General features: G+C 43.2%; 1 protein-coding gene across 1 annotated transcript in view; it reads left to right on the forward strand.

Moving 5' to 3' along the window:
- Positions 1-19,685, forward strand: part of itga9 (integrin, alpha 9) — a 422,554-nt gene that overhangs the window by 57,499 nt on the left and 345,370 nt on the right. The window contains exon 5 of the mRNA XM_072263117.1: positions 15,362-15,429. Coding sequence (XP_072119218.1) covers positions 15,362-15,429 — 68 coding nt within the window. The remainder of the gene's footprint in view (positions 1-15,361; positions 15,430-19,685) is intronic.

Raw genomic sequence — 19,685 nt, forward strand, 5'->3', positions numbered from 1 at the left:
CACCCCACCTCGCACCATACTAGGTGTTGATGCAGCCTTTTAGTATACTCTCCATGGTACATCTGTAGAAATGTGGAATATGGGAGGTAACTAGAGCACACCAAGGAAACCCACGTGATCACAGGTAGAAGCTCCTTACAGACAGACCCGGGTTGCTGTAATGTTGCACTAACCATGACACTACTGAGCCGTCCATATTGCTGGGAGTAACATGCAGTAATCTAGAATAGCTACTAGCCTGTCGCGACCAGAGTCCCATGTGTACTAAGTTATGGGAGTTTTGCTATAGTTTGGTGTTGTTTTACTATTAAAAACACAAGGTCAAAGTAAAAATCAGAAGTGTTATTTCAGGGTACTGCTGGAAAAGGGAAAGTAAGCAATGTAGTAATTAAATTCAGAGGGATTATAACCTAATGCTCCTTAGACTCTCAAACAAGAGAGAATCTGCAGATGCTGAAAATCCGAGCAACACATACAAAATACTGGAAGGACTCAGCAGGCCAGGCAGCATCTGTGGAAAAAAGCACAGTCGAAGTTTTCGGCTGAGATCCTTCATCAGGACTGGAGAAAAAAGTAGAGGAGTAGATTTAAAAGGTGGGGGGGAGGGGAGAGAGAAACGCCAGGCAATAGGTGAAACCTGAAGGGGGTTGAACTAAAGAGCTGAGAAGTTGATTAGTGAAAGAAATAGAAGACTGTGGAAGAAATAAACGGGGGCAAGGAGCACCAGAGGGAGGCAATGGGCAGGCAAAGAGATAAGGTGTGAGAGGGACAAGGGGATGGGAAATGGAGGAGGAGAGGAGTGGCGGATATTACTGGAAGTTTGAGAAATCGATGTTCATGCATCAGGTTGGAGGCTACCCAAACAGAATATAAGGTGTTGTTCCTCCATCTAAGTGTGGACATGTGGGAAGTGAAATTAAAATAGGTGGCCACAGGGAGATCCTGCTTTTTTTGGCTGATGAATGTAGGTGCTCGGTGAAGCTGTTTCCCAATGTATTTCGATTCTCACCGATATACAGGAGGCCACACCGGGAGCACCAGATATGGTATATGACCCTAACAGATTCACAGGGGAAGTGGTGCCTCACCTGGAAGGACTATGTAGGGCCCTGAATGGCAGTGAGGGAGGAGGTGTAGGGGCAAGTACAGCACTTCTTCCATTTACAAGGATAAGTGCCAGGAGAGAGATCAGTGGGGAGGGACGAATGGACAAGGGAGTTCCCTGCAGAAAACAAAGCGGGTGGGGAAGGAAAAATGTGTGCTTGGTGGTGGGATCCCATTGGAGGTGGTGAAAGTTTCAGGGAATTATGTGCTGGACACAGGCTGGTGGGATGATAAGTGAGGACAAGAGGAACCCTATCCCTGGTAGGGTGGTGGGAGGATGGAGTGAGAGCAGATGTGCGTGGAATGGAAGATTCCATTGATGGTGGAAGAAGGGAAGCCCTTTTCTTGAAAAAAGAGGACATCATCTTCGTTCTAGAATGAAAAGCCTCATCCTAAGAGCAGATGTGGTGGAGGTGGAGGAATTGACAAAAGGGGATGGCGTTTTTACAAGTAGCAGAGTGGAATGAGGTAGAGTCCAGGTTGCTGTGAGAGTCCATCGGTTTATAATAGACATTGGTGGATAAGCTGTCTCCAGAGATGGAGACAGAGAGAGATTGAGAAAGGGGAGGGAGGTGTCGCAAATGGACCAAGTAAATTTGAGGCAGGGTGGAAGCTGGAGGCAAGGTGGATGAAGTCGATGAGTTCAGCATGGATGCAGGAAACAGCACCCGTGCAGTTGTCGATGTAGCGTAGGAGAATGTGTGACTGTCACCAGAGTGGACTGTTCCACGTAGCCAACAAACAGGCAGGCATAGCTGGGACTCATGTGAGTGCCCATGGCTACTCCTTTTGTTTGAAGGAAGTGGGAGACGCCAAAGGAGAAATTATTTAGTGTGAGGACAGTTCTGCTAGGTGGAGGAGAGTGGTGCTGGAGGGGAACTGGTTAGGTCTAGTGTCCAGAAAAAAATGGAGAACCTTGAAGCCTTCCTGGTGGGGGATGGAGATTATCGCGACTGGACATCCATAGTAAAAATAAGATATGGGGGCTAGGTAACCTGAAATCATTGAAAGATCCAGAGTGTGTGAGGTGTCACAAAGGGATCAGGAAGAGACTGAACTCGGGATAAAACAGAGTTGAGGTATGTTGATATGAGTTCAGTGGGGCAGGAACAAGGTGAAACAATGGGTCTACCTGGACAAGCGGGTTTGTGGATCTTGGGTAGGAGATAGAAATGAGAGGTGCAGGGTGCAGGAACTGTGAGGTTGGTGGCGATGGATGGGAGATCCCCAGAGTCATTAAGGTTGGTGATGGTGTAGGAGACAGTGGCCTGGTGTTCCTTAGTGAGGTCCTGTTTGAGGGGTAAGTAAGAGGAGGTGTCTGAGGGTTGGTGCTGGGCCTCAGCAAGGTAGAGGTCAGTACACCAGACCACTACAGCACCTCCGTTATCCGTGGGTTTGATGGTGAGGTTAGGATTGGTGCAGAGTGAGTGGAGAGGCGAGCGTTTGGAAGGAGTGAGGTTGGAATAGAGGAGAGGAGTTTTGAAGTCTAGACATCTCCCATCCCCTTTTCCCTCTCTCACCTTATCTCCTTGCCCACCCATTGCCTCCCTCTGGTACTACTTCCCCCCTTTTCTTTCTCCCATGGCCTTCTGTCTCTTTTACCAATCAACTTCCCAGCTCTTTACTTCATCCCTCCCCCTCCAGGTTTCACCTATCTCCTTGCATTTCTCTCAATCCTCCCCCCACCTTTTAAATGTATTCCTCAACTTTTTTCCCCAGTCCTGCCAGAAGGTTTCAGCCCAAAATGTCAATGGTACACATTTCTATAGATGCTGCCTGGCCTGCTGAGTTTCTGCAGCATTTTGTGTGTGCTGCTCCTTAGACTCTTAAGTTTGGGTAAAAATCAATAAATTGAAATTCTGTCCATTTAAAATTGGGCAAATGTAGTGAAAGGGCAGCAAATAAGTGCAGTTGTTCATTTAGCTGTCGATGCCTCTACTTGCCAAAGCACTTGAACAATGAGTCCACTTACAGAAGAATCACAAAAATACTTGAAAGATAAGGAACAGCAAAAAATGATCAAATGAATTATAAGGAGTTTAATAAAAGGGTGGGGAACAAGATGACGTGTTAGCGTAGTGCTTAGCACAATGCTTTACAGTACCAGTGACCCGGGTTCAATTCCTGCTGCTGCTTGTAAGCAGTTTGAACGTTCTCTTTGTGACTGCATGATTTTCCTCCGGGTGCTCCAGTTTCCTCCCACAGTCCAACAGCTCACTGGTTGGGAGGTTAATTGGTCATTGTAAATTGTCCCACGGTTAGTCTAGGGTTAAATCGGGGGCTGCTGGGCAAAGAGGACCAAAAGGGCCTACTCTGCACTGTATCTCAATAAAAAAATAAATAAGCAAGACTTCCAAGTGATATCAGGATCAATCCAATTTTTTCAAAAACAGAAGGCTGCCTGAAATTTATAATTACGTAATGAGAACTAAGTAAATAGTGGACGTGAATGACTGAGATGGATAAAAAGGGTTTTGAGGGGGACATGGACCAAATGCAGGTAAGTGGGCTTTGAATAGACAGGCATCATGGTGTCTGTGGATGAACTGGGCCATCAAGCTAATCTCTGTCCTTTGTACAGTAATTGTGTGAAATAAATTGTATCAGAACCAGGATTCAATTCCCACCGCTGCCTGAAAGGAGTTTGTACGTTCTCCAAGTGACCATGTAGGTTTCCTCTGGGTGCTCCGGTTTCCTCCCACAGTCCAAAGACATACTGGCTGGTAGGTTAATTGGTCATTGTAGATAGTGCTGTGATCTGGCTAGGGTTAAATTGGGGGGTTGCTGGGCGGCATGGTTGAAGGGCCAAAAGGTCTTGTTCAGTGCTGTATCTCAATAAATAACTGAACAAACAAAATGAGATTGAAATGGCTGTTTCGTCCTGGATTGACCTCTGCACCAGATTCTGGTGTAAGACGCATTGCTTAAAAATGAACTTGCGAAGTCTTCCTCATGGACATCCTGAAAGACCCTCTAAAATATGGGAGGAAGTAGCCTTTGTAAAGGCAACTTGATTATGTTAGAGTAATTCACACGTACTACCTTGCATCCAACTACCTGATGAGTGGAATATCAGAGATGTTGCCTGCTTTGACTAATTATGATACCAGAGTGGTGCCTTTGCTTCTGCTAAGTGTCTCTTCAGTTCTGTAGATAGAGTTTGTTCTGGCCCAGTCACAGAACTCATATGTTGAGCAACCTTAGCAAAACCATCTATACTCATCATTGCAGCTGAACAGCATCCATGCTGAACTAGAATATTCAGCAAAATCCAAGCTGGAGACCCCATTATCAAAATGTACTGCGTTAATTTTGCACATTAGTGGTGGTAACAACACTAACTGATTTTCTTCTGATGCCTCTATAGCTTAATGATTTATCATGTGACTTGTAACGCAAAGTTGCAATGTTATCTCTGAGTGTTAAAACGTAATATAGGTTGAAAAAATGTTTAAGTGTTTATTTACTTGCTTTCTTTCCACCACATAAATTCTTTCTTTTTCAGTCTTTTTTATTGAATTTCAGATTGATAAACATAACAATGATAATGATACATTAATAACGGTTAGCGTATACAAACACAGACGCCGAGGAACATATTTAATTTAAACCTCCCAATCTCTTAATAACTGAACATGAAAAAGATTCGAAAAGGAGTTTATACCCCCTACACTAAAAAAAACAAAACAAAACAGACACTGGGCTGCCATATTTCAGCGGTTGAAATCATTATTTGTCATTAACTCCGCTCCTCTATACACAAACAAGAAGTTATTAAAAAGGATTTGGAAAAGGTCAACTTACATTGTATGAAAATGTTGAATAAATGCCGTCCAAGTTTCTTCAAATTTAACCGAAGGATCAGTGGTACCACACCTAATTTTTTCCAGGTTTAGACATGTTATAGTTTGGGAAAACCATTGAAATGTAGAAGGGAAACCCCTTTCTTTAAAAAAGAAGGACATCTTCCTCCCTTACCACCATTCAGGGCCCCAAACAGTCCTTCCAGGTGAGGCGACACTTCACCTGTGAGTCGGCTGGGGTGATATACTGCATCCAGTGCTCCCAATGTGGCCTTTTATATATTGGCGAGACCCGACACAGACTGGGAGACAGCTTTGCTGAACATCTACGCTCTGTCCGCCAGAGAAAGCAGGATCTCCCAGTGGCCACACATTTTAATTCCACATCCCATTCCCATTCTGACATGTCTATCCACGGCCTCCTCTACTGTAAAGATGAAGCCACACTCAGGTTGGAGGAACAACACCTTATATTCCGTCTGGGTAGCCTCCAACCTGATGGCATGAACATCGACTTCTCTAACTTCCGCTAATGCCCCGCCTTCCCCTCGTACCCCATCTATTACTTACTTTTATACACACATTCTTTCTCTCACTCTCCTTTTTCTCCCTCTGTCCCTCTGACTATACCCCTTGCCCATCCTCTGGGTTCCCCCCTCCCCTTGCCTTTCTTCCCGGACCTCCTGTCCCATGATCCTCTCGTATCCCTTTTGCCAATCACCTGTCCAGCTCCTGGCTCCATCCCTCCCCCCTCCTGTCTTCTTCCTATCATTTTGGATCTCCCCCTCCCCCTCCAACTTTCAAATCTCTTACTCACTCTTCCTTCAGTTAGTCCTGACGAAAGGTCTCGGCCTGAAATGTCGACTGTACCTCTTCCTAGAGATGCTGCCTGGCCTGCTGCATTCACCAGCAACTTTGATGTGTGTTGCTTGAATTTCCAGCATCTGCAGAATTCCTGTTGTGTGGACATCTTCTTCGTCCTGGAATGAAAAGCCTCATCCTGAGAGCAGATGCGGTTGAGACGGAGGAATTGTGAGAAGGGGATGGCATTTTTGCTCTCAAATGCATCTCTCCCATTTCACGCACATCTGCTCTCACCCCATCCTCCTGCCACCCTACTAGGAATAGGGTTCCCCTTGTTCTCACCTACCACTCCACCAGCTTCTGGGTCCAACATATCATTCTCTGTAACTTCCGCCACCTCCAATGGGATCCCACCACTAAGCACATCTTTCTTTCCCTCTCCCCTCTCTGCTTTCCGCAGGGATTGCTCCCTACGTGACTCCCTTGTCCATTTGTCCCCCCCATACCTTCCCACCGATCTCCCTCCCGGCACTTATCCTTGTAAGCAGAACAAGTGCAAGAAAATACTTAAGAAAGAAATCAGGAGGGCTAAAAGAAGACATGAGGTTGCCTTGGCAGTCAAAGTGAAGGATAATCCAAAGAGCTTTTACAAGTATATTAAGAGCAAAAGGATTGTAAGGGATAAAATTGGTCCTCTTGAAAATCAGAGCGGTCGGCTTTGTGCGGAACCAAAGGAAATGGGGGAGATCTTAAATAGGTTTTTTGCGTCTGTATTTACTAAGGAAGCTGGCATGAAATCTATGGAATTGAGGGAATCAAGTAGTGAGACCATGGAAACTGTACAGATATAAAAGGAGGAGGTGCTTGCTGTCTTGAGGAAAATTAAAGTGGATAAATCCCCGGGACCTGACAGAGTGTTCCCTCGGACCTTGAAGGAGACTAGTGTTGAAATTGCGGGGGCCCTGGCAGAAATATTTAAAATGTCTCTGTCTATGGGTGAAGTGCCGGAGGATTGGAGAGTGGCTCATGTTGTTCCGTTGTTTAATAAAGGATCGAAAAGTAATCCAGGAAATTATAGGCCGGTGAGTTTAACGTCAGTAGTAGGTAAGTTATTGGAGGGAGTACTAAGAGACAGAATCTACAAGCATTTGGATAGACAGGGGCTTATTAGGGAGAGTCAACATGGCTTTGTGCGTGGTAGGTCATGTTTGACCAATCTGTTGGAGTTTTTCGAGGAGGTTACCAGGAAAGTGGACGAAGGGAAGGCAGTGGATATTGTCTACATGGACTTCAGTAAGGCCTTTGACAAGGTCCCGCATGGGAGGTTAGTTAGGAAAATTCAGTCGCTAGGTATACACGGAGAGGTGGTAAATTGGATTAGACATTGGCTCGATGGAAGAAGGCAGAGAGTGGTGGTAGAGAATTACTTCTCCGAGTGGAGGCCTGTGACTAGTGGTGTGCCACAGGGATCAGTGCTGGGTCCATTGTTATTTGTCATCTATATCAATGATCTGGATGATAATGTGGTAAATTGCATCAGCAATTTTGCTGATGATACAAAGATTGGAGGTGTAGTAGACAGTGAGGAAAGTTTTCAGAGCCTGCAGAGGGACTTGGACCAGCTGGAAAAATGGGCTGAAAAATGGCAGATGGAGTTTAATACTAACAAGTGTGAGGTATTGCACATTGGAAGGGCAAAGCAATGTAGAACATACAGGGTTAATGGTAAGGCACTGAGGAGTGCAGTGGAACAGAGGGATCTGGGAATACAGATACAAAATTCCCTAAAAGTGGCGTCACAGGTAGATAGGGTCGTAAAGAGAGGTTTTGGTACATTGGCCTTTATTAATCGAAGTATTGAGTATAAGAGCTGGAATGTTATGATGAGGTTGTATAAGGCATTGGTGAGGCCGAACCTGGAGTATTGTGTTCAGTTTTGGTCACCAAATTACAGGAAGGATATAAATAAGGTTGAAAGAGTGCAGAGAAGGTTTACAAGGATGTTGCCGGGACTTGAGAAACTCAGTTACAGAGAAAGGTTGAATAGGTTAGGACTTTATTCCCTGGAGTGTAGAAGAATGAGGGGAGATTTGATAGAGGTATATAAAATTATGATGGGTATAGATAGAGTGAATGCAAGCAGGCTTTTTCCACTGAGGCAAGGGGAGAAAAAAACCAGAGGACATGGGTTAAGGGTGAGGGGGGAAAAGTTTAAAGGGAACATTGGGGGGTGCTTCTTCACACAGAGAGCGGTGGGAGTATGGAATGAGCTTCCAGATGAGGTAGTAAATGCGGGTTCTTGTTTAACATTTAAGAATAAATTGGACAGATACATGGATGAGAGGTTTATGGAGGGATATGGTCCGTGTGCAGGTCAGTGGGACTAGGCAGAAAATGGTTCGGCACAGCCAAGAAGGGCCAAAGGGCCTGTTTCTGTGCTGTAGTTTCTATGGTTCTATGGTTCTAAGTGCTACACATGCCCTTACACTTCCTCCCTCACCACCATTCAAGGTCCCAAACAGTCCTTCCAGGTGAGGCAACACTTCACCTGTGAGTCAGCTGGGGTGATATACTGCGTCCGGTGCTCCTGATGCAGCCTTCTATATATTGGTGAGACCTGGAGCAGACTGGGAGACCATTTCGCTGAACACCTACGCTCTGTCCGGCAGAGAAAGCAGGATCTCCCAGTGGCCACACATTTTAACTCCACGTCCCATTCCCATTCTGATATGTCTGTCCATGGCCGCCTCTATTGTCAAGATGGAGTCACACTCAGGTTGGAGGAACAACACCTTATATTCTGTCTGGGTAGCCTCCAACCTGATGGGATGAACATTGACTTCTCTAAATTCTGTTAATGCCCCAACTCCCCTTCGTACCCCATCCATTATTAATTTATTTTTTATTATTTTTTCTCTCTCTCTCTCTCTCCTTTTTCTCCCTCTGTCCCTCTCACTATACTCCTTGCCCATCTTCTGGGCTTCCCCCCTCCCCCTTTCTTTCTCTCTAGGCCTCCCGTACCATGATCCTGTCATATTCCTTTTGCCAATCAACTTTCCAGCTCTTAGCCCTGTCCCTTCCCCCTCCTGTCTAACATTTCGGATCTCTCCCTCCCCTTCCCACTTTCAGATCTCTTACTATCTCTTCTTTCAGTTAGTCCTGATGAAGGGTCTCGGCCCGAAGCGTTGACTGTACCTCTTCCTAGAGATGCTGCCTGGCCTGCTGCGTTCCACCAGCAATTTTTATATGTGTTGCTTGAAATTCCAGCAACTGCAGATTTCCTCGTGTTTGCGAAATAATATCAAAAATGTCTTTCCAATATTTTTCCAAAAGAGGGCAAGATCAGAACATATGCATCAAGGAAGCTACCTCAAAATTACATCTGTCACAGACAGGATTTATATGACCATAAAAACGAGCTAACTTATATTAGACATGTGGGCCCTATGTACCACCTTTAATTGTATCAAAGCGTTTCTGGCGCACATTGAAGTGTTAACTAGTTGGAGAATTTTCTCCCATTTCTCTATGGGTAAAGATGCCTGAAGTTCTCTTTCCCATTCATTCTTAATTTTATCAGGCATACCTAAATGTATTTTCGTAATTAAATCATAAATAATTGCTATTAAACTATTCTGATAAGGGTTTAAACCTAAAAAACTTTCTGTAATTTCAATTTGATGTGATATCGGAAAAGTAGGTAAAATAACCTCCAAGAAGTTTCTAATCTGTAAATATCTGAAAAAATGTGATCTAGGCAAATTATATTTATTAGACAACTGCTCAAGGGACATGAGACAATTATCCATGAATAAATCACGAAAACATATTATTCCCTTCATTTTCCATAAAAGAAAAGCTTGATCAGTTCTGAGTGGTTGGAAGAAAAAAATTGGATATAATAGGACTTGATAGGATAAATTTATTCAATCCAAAAAATTTACGAAATTGAAACCATATTCGTATTGTATGTTTAATTATTGGATTAATCGTTTGTTTATTCAGTTTAGTAAGTGCAAAGGGAAGCTAAGCCCCTAAAATAGAAGCCAATGAGAACCCCTGTACAGACTCATACTCGAGGTTCATCCATCGTGGACATTGAATTTCATCCAAATCTTGCGTCCAGAATGTTAGGTACCGAATATTAATTGCCCAATAATAGAATCTAAAGTTTGGCAATGTCAAACCGCCATCCTTTTTGATTTCTGTAAATATTTCTTACTTAATCTAGGATTTTTTTCTGCCATATATATGAAAAAATTTTAGAATCAATGATATCAAAAAAGGATTTGGAGATGAAGATTGGTACTGCCTGAAATAGATACAGAAATTTAGGTACATAAATTCCTAATAGCAAGTTGTATTTTCTATCTTAAATTTTTGGGCAGTGTTATATGAATTCTGTAAGTGGAATGGCTGTTGTGCAGGGGTTGCCTGTATTCAGCAAGCTGGCTTCAACAGTTCTTTGTGGTGGAGAATTCCACAGTTTCATCACCTTCTGAGAAATTACTCCTCTTAAGTGTTTTGCCCTGTATCTTGAGACTGTGATTGCTGGTTCCATAAACCTCAGTCAAGGGAAGTACCTGGCCTGTCAAGCCCTGTCAGAATTTTGTAAGTTTTAAAGATCCCTGGGTATAGGCGTAATCGATCCAATCTCTGTTCATAAGACAGTCCTAATATCCCGGGAATCATTTTGGTGAACCTTTGTAGTATTTCCCCTTTGGCAAGTGTGTATTTTCTTTGGTAAGGAGATTAAAGCAGCACGCGATACTTTAAGTGCCATCTCACCCAAGTTCTGAAAAATGGTAGCAAGGCATTTTGCTGCTGAACTCAAAGCCTCTTGGGGTGAAGATTAGCTTACCATTTTCTTGTCAGACCCGATTCAAGCAGGTACATCCTGTGTTTTTCCCCAGTCTACAGCCCTTAAGCAGTACTTTGCCATTCTGTTTTCGTTTTTTAAAAAAATGACTCCACGTTGTACTGTTTCTGCTGTGCATTTGCCCAGTTGTTCAACTAGTCTAAATTGCATTTTCCTCCTCACTCTCAAATCCACTTCATTCCATCATGTCAGGAAACCTATTACATTTGGTTGCCTCATCCAAATTATTGATATTCAGCATATTAGATTTTTGTTCTATTTTAATTTATGGACAGCAAAGTCAACTGAAAATGTATTGTCATTGGACTGTATACCATCTAGAGATTGGTTTTTTTGCAGGCACTTACAAAAAGCAAGAATTACGATAGAGTTTAATAAAATAAAACTGTACATAAACAAAGACTGACAAACAACCAATGTGCAATGTGCCAATAAAAAAAATAATGAGTTGTAAAGAGTCCCTGAAAGTGAGCCTGTAGCTTGTAGTTCAGAGCAGTGATGATTGAAGTTATCCATGCTCCTTAGGAGCCTGAGGGTTGTAGGATAATAACTATTCCTGAGTCTGGTAGTGTAGGCCCTAAGGCTTCTGTACCGCCTGCCTGATGGTGAGAAGAGAGCATGGCTTGGATGGCAGGTTTCTTGATGATGGAGGCTGCTTTCTTGTGGCACGCTCCATGTAAGTGTTTCAAAGTTTCAAAGGTACATTTAATGTCAGAGAAATGTATACAATTTACATCCTGAAATTCTTTTTCTTTGCAACCATCCATGAAAACAGAGGAGTGCCCCAAAGAATGAGAACCCCCAAATGTTAGAACCCCAAAGCCCCCCCAGCTCCCCCCTCCCACGTGTAAGCAGCAGCAAAGCAACGATCTACTCCCTCCCCACCAGCAAAAAAAAGCATTGGTGACCCATCCCCGAGCACTCAAGTGTGCAGCAAAGCATCAATAAAGACACAGACTTGTAGTACCCCAAAGACTACTCGTTCACCCAGTAAATGTGCTCAAGTTTGAAGCAGGGATCTTTGTCATTTTGCAACTTTGGTGGATATATGCTAATCACAACACCATATTAGATTAGATTAGATTATGAGGACACACAGTCCTCTTTTATTGTCATTTAGTAATGCATGCATTAAGAAATGATACAATGTTCCTCCAGTTTGATATCACAGAAACACAAGACAGACCAAGACTGAAAAACTGACAAAAACCACATAATTATAACATATAGTTACAACAGTGCAAGCAATACCGTAATTTGATAGAAGAACAGACCATGGGCACGGTAAAAAAAAAGTCTCAAAGTCTCTCGAAAGTCCCAACATCTCACGCAGACGGTAGAAGGAAGAAAACTTTCCCTGCCATGAACTTACAGCGCTGCAAACTTGCGGATGCAGCATCCTGGAAGCACCCAACCACAATCCGACTCTCAGTCCGTCCGAAAACTTTGAGCCTCCGACCAGCCCTCCAACATTGAGCACCATCTCTGCCGAGCGCTTCGACCCCATCCCTGGCCGCCAGCAACAGCCAAAACCGAGGATTTGGGGCCTCCCCTCGGGAGATTCTCGATTGCACAGTAGCAGCGGCAGCAAACCAGGCATTTCAGAAGTTTCTCCAGATGTTCCTCCGTGCTTCTCACATCCGTCTCCATCAAATCAGGATTGTGCATGGCCCCTATTTAACAAATACGATATTTCACCGCAGAGGCCGCGAGCGCTGCGTCACGTCGCCATCTTCTCCTCCCTCAATGTGCTAATCACAACACCATATTTATTTACATCAGCAGTTGGAGATAGATGTGGCTGAATATTGCATACAGTCTAGTTTGATGCAGAAGAATTTGGGCACTCCTGTGCTAAGCATCTATCTTCCATAATAGATGATGGGTGTAACTCTACATAGGGTAATAATCTTATCATTACATAGAATGTGGCCCTCTGCACCATCTAGCTCATGTGCGTAACCTCACGAGTCCCATTTCCCCTTTATCATATTCCACTGTGGCCTGGTAAGTTACTCTCCTTCGCCTTTTGATCTCCTGTCAAAATTTATGGTCACCGATTTATCTGCTTGCATGCCTTTTGGATGTGAGAAGAGACAGAAAGACCCAGCAAGTGTGTTGAAGGGGAAACATTTAAGTTCTCAAAGACAGCAGCTGAGATTAAGATTCTGTTTCTGTCTGTCTCTGTCTGGTCTACCCAGCTGAAAGTTAATAGGTTGAAAGTTTATTTTGCTGGTGAATTTCACAGCTGATGCACTTACACAAACCTTCCAATGTCAGAAACTGGGGGTGCAAAAGGATCACTGAATTATGCCACACAGCAATGGGACCTTTCAGCCACCTCATCCGACCATGATACTAATCCCATTCACCTGCATCAGGCACCTAATCCTCTGCACTTTTCCTATCCAAGTAGCCATCCAAATACAAATTGGGTGCTGTAATTGTATTTGCCTAGACCACTGCCTCTGACAGCTCATTCCAGCTAACCGCCACCCTGTGTAGAAAAACTTACTCCTTTCAGTTTATCCCCTCTCACTGAAAAGATGGGTGCTCTAGTTGGGGATTGTTTTGCCCTGAGAAAAAGATTCTTGACTCCCTATCCTCTCTGTATGGCTCATGATTTCATAAACTTCAGTCTCCTATGTTCCTGTGAGAATAAACCCTGTCTATCGAATCATTCCTTATAACAACAACCCTCCTTTCCAGGCATTGTGCTGCTAAATCCTTCTGCCCTCTCCCCATAGCTGCCACATTTTATTATTTATTAATTTGGAGATACAGTGTGGAACAGGCCCTTGTGGACCAATGAGCCGTACTGCCCAACAACCCACCTATTTAACTCTTGCCTAATCACAGGACAGTTTACAATGACCGATTAACCTGTGAGCTAGTACGTCTTTGGACTGTAGGAGGAAATGGAGGCACCTGAAGGAAATGCGCGCGAAGGGCGTACAAACTTCTTACAGGCATCACTACAACTGAACTCTGATGCCGCAAGTTGTAATAGTGTCGCTCTAACTGCTACGTTACCATGGCGACCCACATCCTTGCAGTGTGGCAACCAATCCTGTACACAATACCCAAGTGCAACCTGATCAGTGTTTACAACTACAACATGATGTACCAAATCTTACACTTTATGCCTCAGCAAACCAAGTATCTTCTTCAATACCCTTTTCACATGTGTCACCACTTTCAGAGAACCTTGCACCCCAAGGGCCTTCTGTACATTAATGCTCCTAACATTTCTGCTCCTAAGATAACTGTGCATATACTACCAGAAGCTGACTTTCCAATTATTAGTTCAGAGTTGTCTGGATTAAATGTTATTTTACACAATTCCTCTACAAGAGGACCACAACCTTGCTGTAGGGTTTTGAGGCTTGTGTGCCTCAATGACCTGGAGAGCTATGATGTCTGAAGTCAGAGCCGTGTGCTTTGGCTCAGACCAGACATCAGACTGGGGAAGAAATGAAGTGGCTATGACTGTGGAATGATTGTTGATGCCAGACAGGGTGGTTTGAGTATCTGAGAAACTACAGATCTCCTGAGATTTTCACGTACACCAGTCTCTAAAGTTTACAGAGAATGGTGTAAAAAAAACGAAAGCACATCCAGTGAGCAGTCTGTGGGAGAAAATGCCTTGCTAATGGGAGGAGTCAGAGGAGAATAGCTAGACTGATTCAAACTTGACAGGAAGGTGACTCAAATAACCACGTCCTACAACAGTGGTGTGCAGAAGAGCATCTCTGAATGCACAACACATTGAACCTTGAAGTGGATGGGTGACAACAGCAGAAGACCATGAACATACACTCAGTGGCCACTTTATTAGGTACAAGAGGTAACAATTTAGTTAAGGATATAGAAAATATAATTATTAGGTTTGCAGATGACACAAACCTCCAAGAGGACCACAAACTTGTTATGACATAGAAGCTTGTATGCCTCAATGACTGGAGAGCTATGCTGGCTGGAGTCAGGGCTTTATGCTTTGGCTTTTGTAGGGTCACCCATACCAAACAGGTCAAAGGGTAGAGGCCAGACTAAGAGTGGACCACTGGTCCTCCAGGCTCAGGGGCTCAGCTCAGGGCTAACAATATCAGAGATGGAGGGCTTCATAGCTGTCCAATCACCAGTGGTGTAACGGGCAGAAAGTTCCACAATTCCACCAAATGTCCCAGTTGATCTAAGTCCCATTATAGCCTTGAGTAAACACCTTCGCTATCCGTGCTTTAACAATTATACATGCCTCCTGCATTCTCATTCAAGCTATTTTATGTATATCAAAAACTACTAAGGTGTCAGCATTGATTCCTATGGTACATTGCTTGTTACAGATTTATAATCATAAAAACACTCGTCTATCACTACCCCCTGCCTCATATTCCGAAGTAAATTTTAGATCCAATTTGCAAATGCGTCCTGCATCTCTTGAGCCTTAACCTACTGGACCAGCCTAGTGTGCATGTCAAAAGTCTTTACGATGTCCTTCTAAATCCATATAAACATTATCTTCTGCTCTCTCTTCATGAACTTTCTTGGTTACCTCAAATGCTGTTGATTTTTGTAGAATTGGCCAGAATTTTAGTTTTTACAGTGTGTGGGACCTGAGTGATTTGGGCAATATATTGCATTGCGCACAATACACAAATATCCATATGATTTTCTTTGGTGTCATGAAGCACCATAGAACATTAGTTTTTAGAACATTGACAGCATCTTCGTAGCAAGTGTTCAGTAACTAATCATAATGTTTTTTCTGCAGAATATAAGAAGAAATATGGAGAAGAACATGGTTCCTGCCAAGCTGGGATAGCAGGCCACTTTGCTGAAGTAGGTCGCCCATCTTCCTGTTTTATGGAAATAGATTAGATTTGTTTAGCCAATGGTCCTTCGTACCTTGGATGGAGTTTCAGTACATTCCACAATGATCCTGTAAATATTTGTAAATACAGTGGATTCTGGTTAATTGGACCATTGGCTAATAGGGGCAACCGATCATTTAGTACAACTCTTGAAGAATGAAAACACCTTCGCTATCCGTGCCTTAACAATTATACATGCCTCCTGCATTCTCATTCAAGCTATTTTATGTATATCGAAAACTACTAAGGTGTCAGCATTGATTCCTATGGGACATTGCTTGTTACAGATTTATAATCATAAAAACACTCGTCTATCACTACTATTACTTTCAGCAAAGAAAGATATTGCCAGGATTCTCGTCATTTATTTGGGACACTAGGCCACTTAATTGGTTCTAACTAGCGTCAGTTGCGCGAACTTGTGTGACCATTAGACACTGCACAGTCTAGGGGGAACAGTCTATAAATAGCAAGCAGAGTTTTTTTGTCAGTGATAGTTAGCAAGAAATAAGCAGTAAGACAAATCTGAACTGTCTTGTTCACTGTGGTTTTAGGCATTCTGGCTTGAGATGCCAGAAATGGTCAAGAGTGAAAATGAAACGATTTCACTACTTCAACAAGTTTGGGACTACAAAGAATTTGAAGGTGTCAATAATCATCTTGGATTTTACAATGAAAATGAAGATTTGGAGGATGCAATCATGGGTAGCATTATAGGAAGGCAATCCACATCAAAGTTGCTGGTGAACGCAGCAGGCCAGGCAGCATCTCTAGGAAGAGGTACAGTCGACGTCTGGGGCCGAGACCCTTCGTCAGGACTTCGCCTGAAATGTCGACAGTACCTCTTCCTGGAGATGCTGCCTGGCCTGCTGCGTTCACCAGCAACTTTGATGTGTGTTGCTTAAATTTCCAGCATCTGCAGAATTCCTCGTGTTAGAGGAAGGCAGTCCATTATCTATACTAAGTGTCTCTGCTGATTTTATTCATTACATACAATGGATGAATTTCTCTGTCGATAACTATTAGGAGCTAATACTGTTTTTTATAGTACTGTAGTACTATTGGTAGTGTTCTAATTTGTTCTTTATTTCATTTAAATAGTTTGTTACTCAGTTTCTGTTTTTAGACCTTCTTAACTATTTCCAGGGAACCTTGGATAATTGGGGCAACCGCTTAATTGGTCCAAAATGTACTGGTCCTTATGAGTTCCAGTTAACCAGAATACACTGTATATGTTTCATAAAATTCTTTGGGTTCTCAAACTAGTTCTGCGGTGAAAGCACAATTTTTAGATCCAGAAGTAGACAGAATCTGTACCTCTGTTAGAAATGTCAAATACTACAGGACATAGCTTTAAGGTGAGAGAGGGAAAGTTAAAAAGCGATGAGCAGGGTAAGCTGTTTATACAGAGTGTTAGGTGTCTGAAACACACGCTGCCAGGGGTGGTGGTGGAAGCAGATCCCATAGTGTATTTAAGAGTAATAATGGACACGTAAGGAGTGGAGGAGGTATGCGTCCATGGCCACTTTATGAGGTACACCTGAACACCTTGTTAATGCAAATCTAATCAGCCAATCATGTGGCAGCAGCTCTGTGCATAAAAGCATACAAACGTGCTCAGGAGGTTCAGTTGTTGTTCAGATCAAACATGGGAATGGGTGACAAATGTGATCTAAGTGACTTTGAGCATGGAATGATTGTTACTACCAGACGGGGTATCTTAAAAGCTGTTGATCTCCTGCAATTTTTCAGCACAACAGTCTCTAGAGTTTACAGAGAATGGTGCGAGAAACAAGAAAATAACAATCAGCGAGCTGCAGATCTGTGGGCAAAAATTCCATGTTAATGGGAGAAGTCACAGGAGAGTGGCGAGACTGGTTCAAGGTTACAGGAAGGAGACTTAAATAACCACGCCTTACAACAGTGGTGTGCAGGAGAGCACCTCTGAATGCACAACATGTTAAACCTTGAAGTAGATGGGCTACAGCAGCAGAAGACGGTACCAGGTTCCAGTTGTGTACCTAATAAAGTGGCCACTGGGTGTATGTTAAAGAATGGAGCTGAATCTAGGAGGAACGGTTCATCAGTTTGCAGGAACACCAGTGGTATTGTTGGTAGTCATAGGCTATAGTACAATATTGATCTGTTGGGAAGACAGGCAGAGCAATGGTAGGTGGAATTTAATTCTGACAAACGCAGGCTAATTTTCCTTGGGAAGACTTTGTCGAAGGCTCTGGGCCCGAAACGTCGACTGTACCTCTTCCTATAGATGCTGCCTGGCCTGCTGCGTTCACCAGCATTTTTTACTGTGTTGCTTCTTCCCCTCTGATATCAGATTTTGGAATGGATATTGAACTGATGAGCAATACTTCTACTTGTTTTGCACAAATTAGTTAACTTTTTAATATAGAATTGACACGTGGAATTGTGACATTATAGCAATTAGTGAAACTTGGCTACAGGACGGGCAGGACTGGCAGCTTAATATTCCAGGGTTCCGATGTTTCAGATGTGATCGAGGCAGAGGAATGAAAGGTGGGGGAGTAGCATTGCTTGTTAGGGAAAATATTACAGCAGTGCTAAGGCAGGGCAGATTAGCGGGCTTGTCTACTGAGTCCTTATGGGTGGAGCTGAGAAACAGGAAAGGTATGGCCACATTAGTGGGATTGTATTACAGACCACCCAATAGTCAACGAGACTTGGAAGAGCAAATCTGCAGAGAGATAGCAGGCAACTGCAGGAAACATAAAGTTGTGGTGGTAGGGAATTTTAATTTTCCATATATTGATTGGGGCTCCCATACTGTTAAGGGTCTAGATGGTTTAGAGTTTGTAAAATGTGTTCAGGAAAGTTTTCTAAATCAATATATAGAGGGACCAACTAGAGGGGATGCAATATTGGATCTCCTGTTAGGAAATGAGTTAGGACAAGTGACGGGAGTCTGTGTAGGGAAGCACTTTGGTTCCAGTGATCATAACACCATTAGTTTCAACTTGATCATGGACAAGGATAGATCTGGTCCTAGGGTTGAGGTTCTGAACTGGAAGAAGGCCAAATTTGAAGAAATGAGAAAGGATCTAAAAAGCATGGATTGGGACAGGTTGTTCTCTGGCAAAGATGTGATCGGTAGGTGGGAAGCCTTCAAAGGAGAAATTTTGAGAGTGCAGAGTTTGTATGTTCCTGTCAGGATTAAAGGCAAAGTGAATAGGAATAAGGAACCTTGGTTCTCAAGGGATATTGCAACTCTGATAAAGAAGAAGAGGGAGTTGTATGACATGTATAGGAAACAGGGAGTAAATAAGGTGCTTTAGGAGTATAAGAAGAGCAAGAAAATACTTAAGAAAGAAATCAGGAGGGCTAAAAGAAGACATGAGGTTGCCTTCGCAGTCAAAGTGAAGGATAATCCAAAGAGCTTTTACAGGTATATTAAGAGCAAAAGGATTGTAAGGGATAAAATTGGTCTTCTTGAAGATCAGAGTGGTCGGCTATGTGCGGAACCAAAGGAAATGGGGGAGATCTTAAATAGGTTTTTGCGTCTGTATTTACTAAGGAAACTGGCATGAAGTCTACGGAATTAAGGGAAACTAGTAGTGAGATCATCGAAACTGTACAGATTGATAAGGAGGAGGTGCTTGCTGTCTTGAGGAAAATTAAAGTGGATAAATCCCCGGGACCTGACAGGGTGTTCCCTTGGACTTTGAAGGAGACTAGTGTTGAAATTGCGGGGGCCCTGGCAGAAATATTTAAAATGTTGCTGTCTACAGGTGAGGTGCCGGAGGATTAGAGAGTGGCTCATGTTGTTCCGTTGTTTAAAAAAGGATCAAAAAGTAATCCCGGAAATTATAGACTGGTAAGTTTAACGTCAGTAGTAGGTAAGTTATTGGAGGGAGTACTAAGAGACAGAATCTACAAGCATTTGGATAGACAGGGACTGATTAGGGAGAGTCAACATGGCTTTGTGCGTGGTAGGTCATGTTTGACCAATCTATTGGAGTTTTTCGAGGAGGTTACCAGGAAAGTGGATGAAGGGAAGGCAGTGGATATTGTCTACATGGACTTCAGTAAGACCTTTGACAAGGTCCCGCATGGGAGGTTAGTTAGGAAAATTCAGTCACTAGGTATACATGGAGAGGTGGTAAATTGGATTAGACATTGGCTCAATGGAAGAAGCCAAAGAGTGGCAGTAGAGAATTGCTTCTCAGAGTGAAGGCCTGTGACTAGTGG

This window comes from Mobula birostris, chromosome 1 (assembly GCF_030028105.1).
Source record: "Mobula birostris isolate sMobBir1 chromosome 1, sMobBir1.hap1, whole genome shotgun sequence".
In the NCBI taxonomy this organism is placed as follows: domain Eukaryota; kingdom Metazoa; phylum Chordata; class Chondrichthyes; order Myliobatiformes; family Myliobatidae; genus Mobula; species Mobula birostris.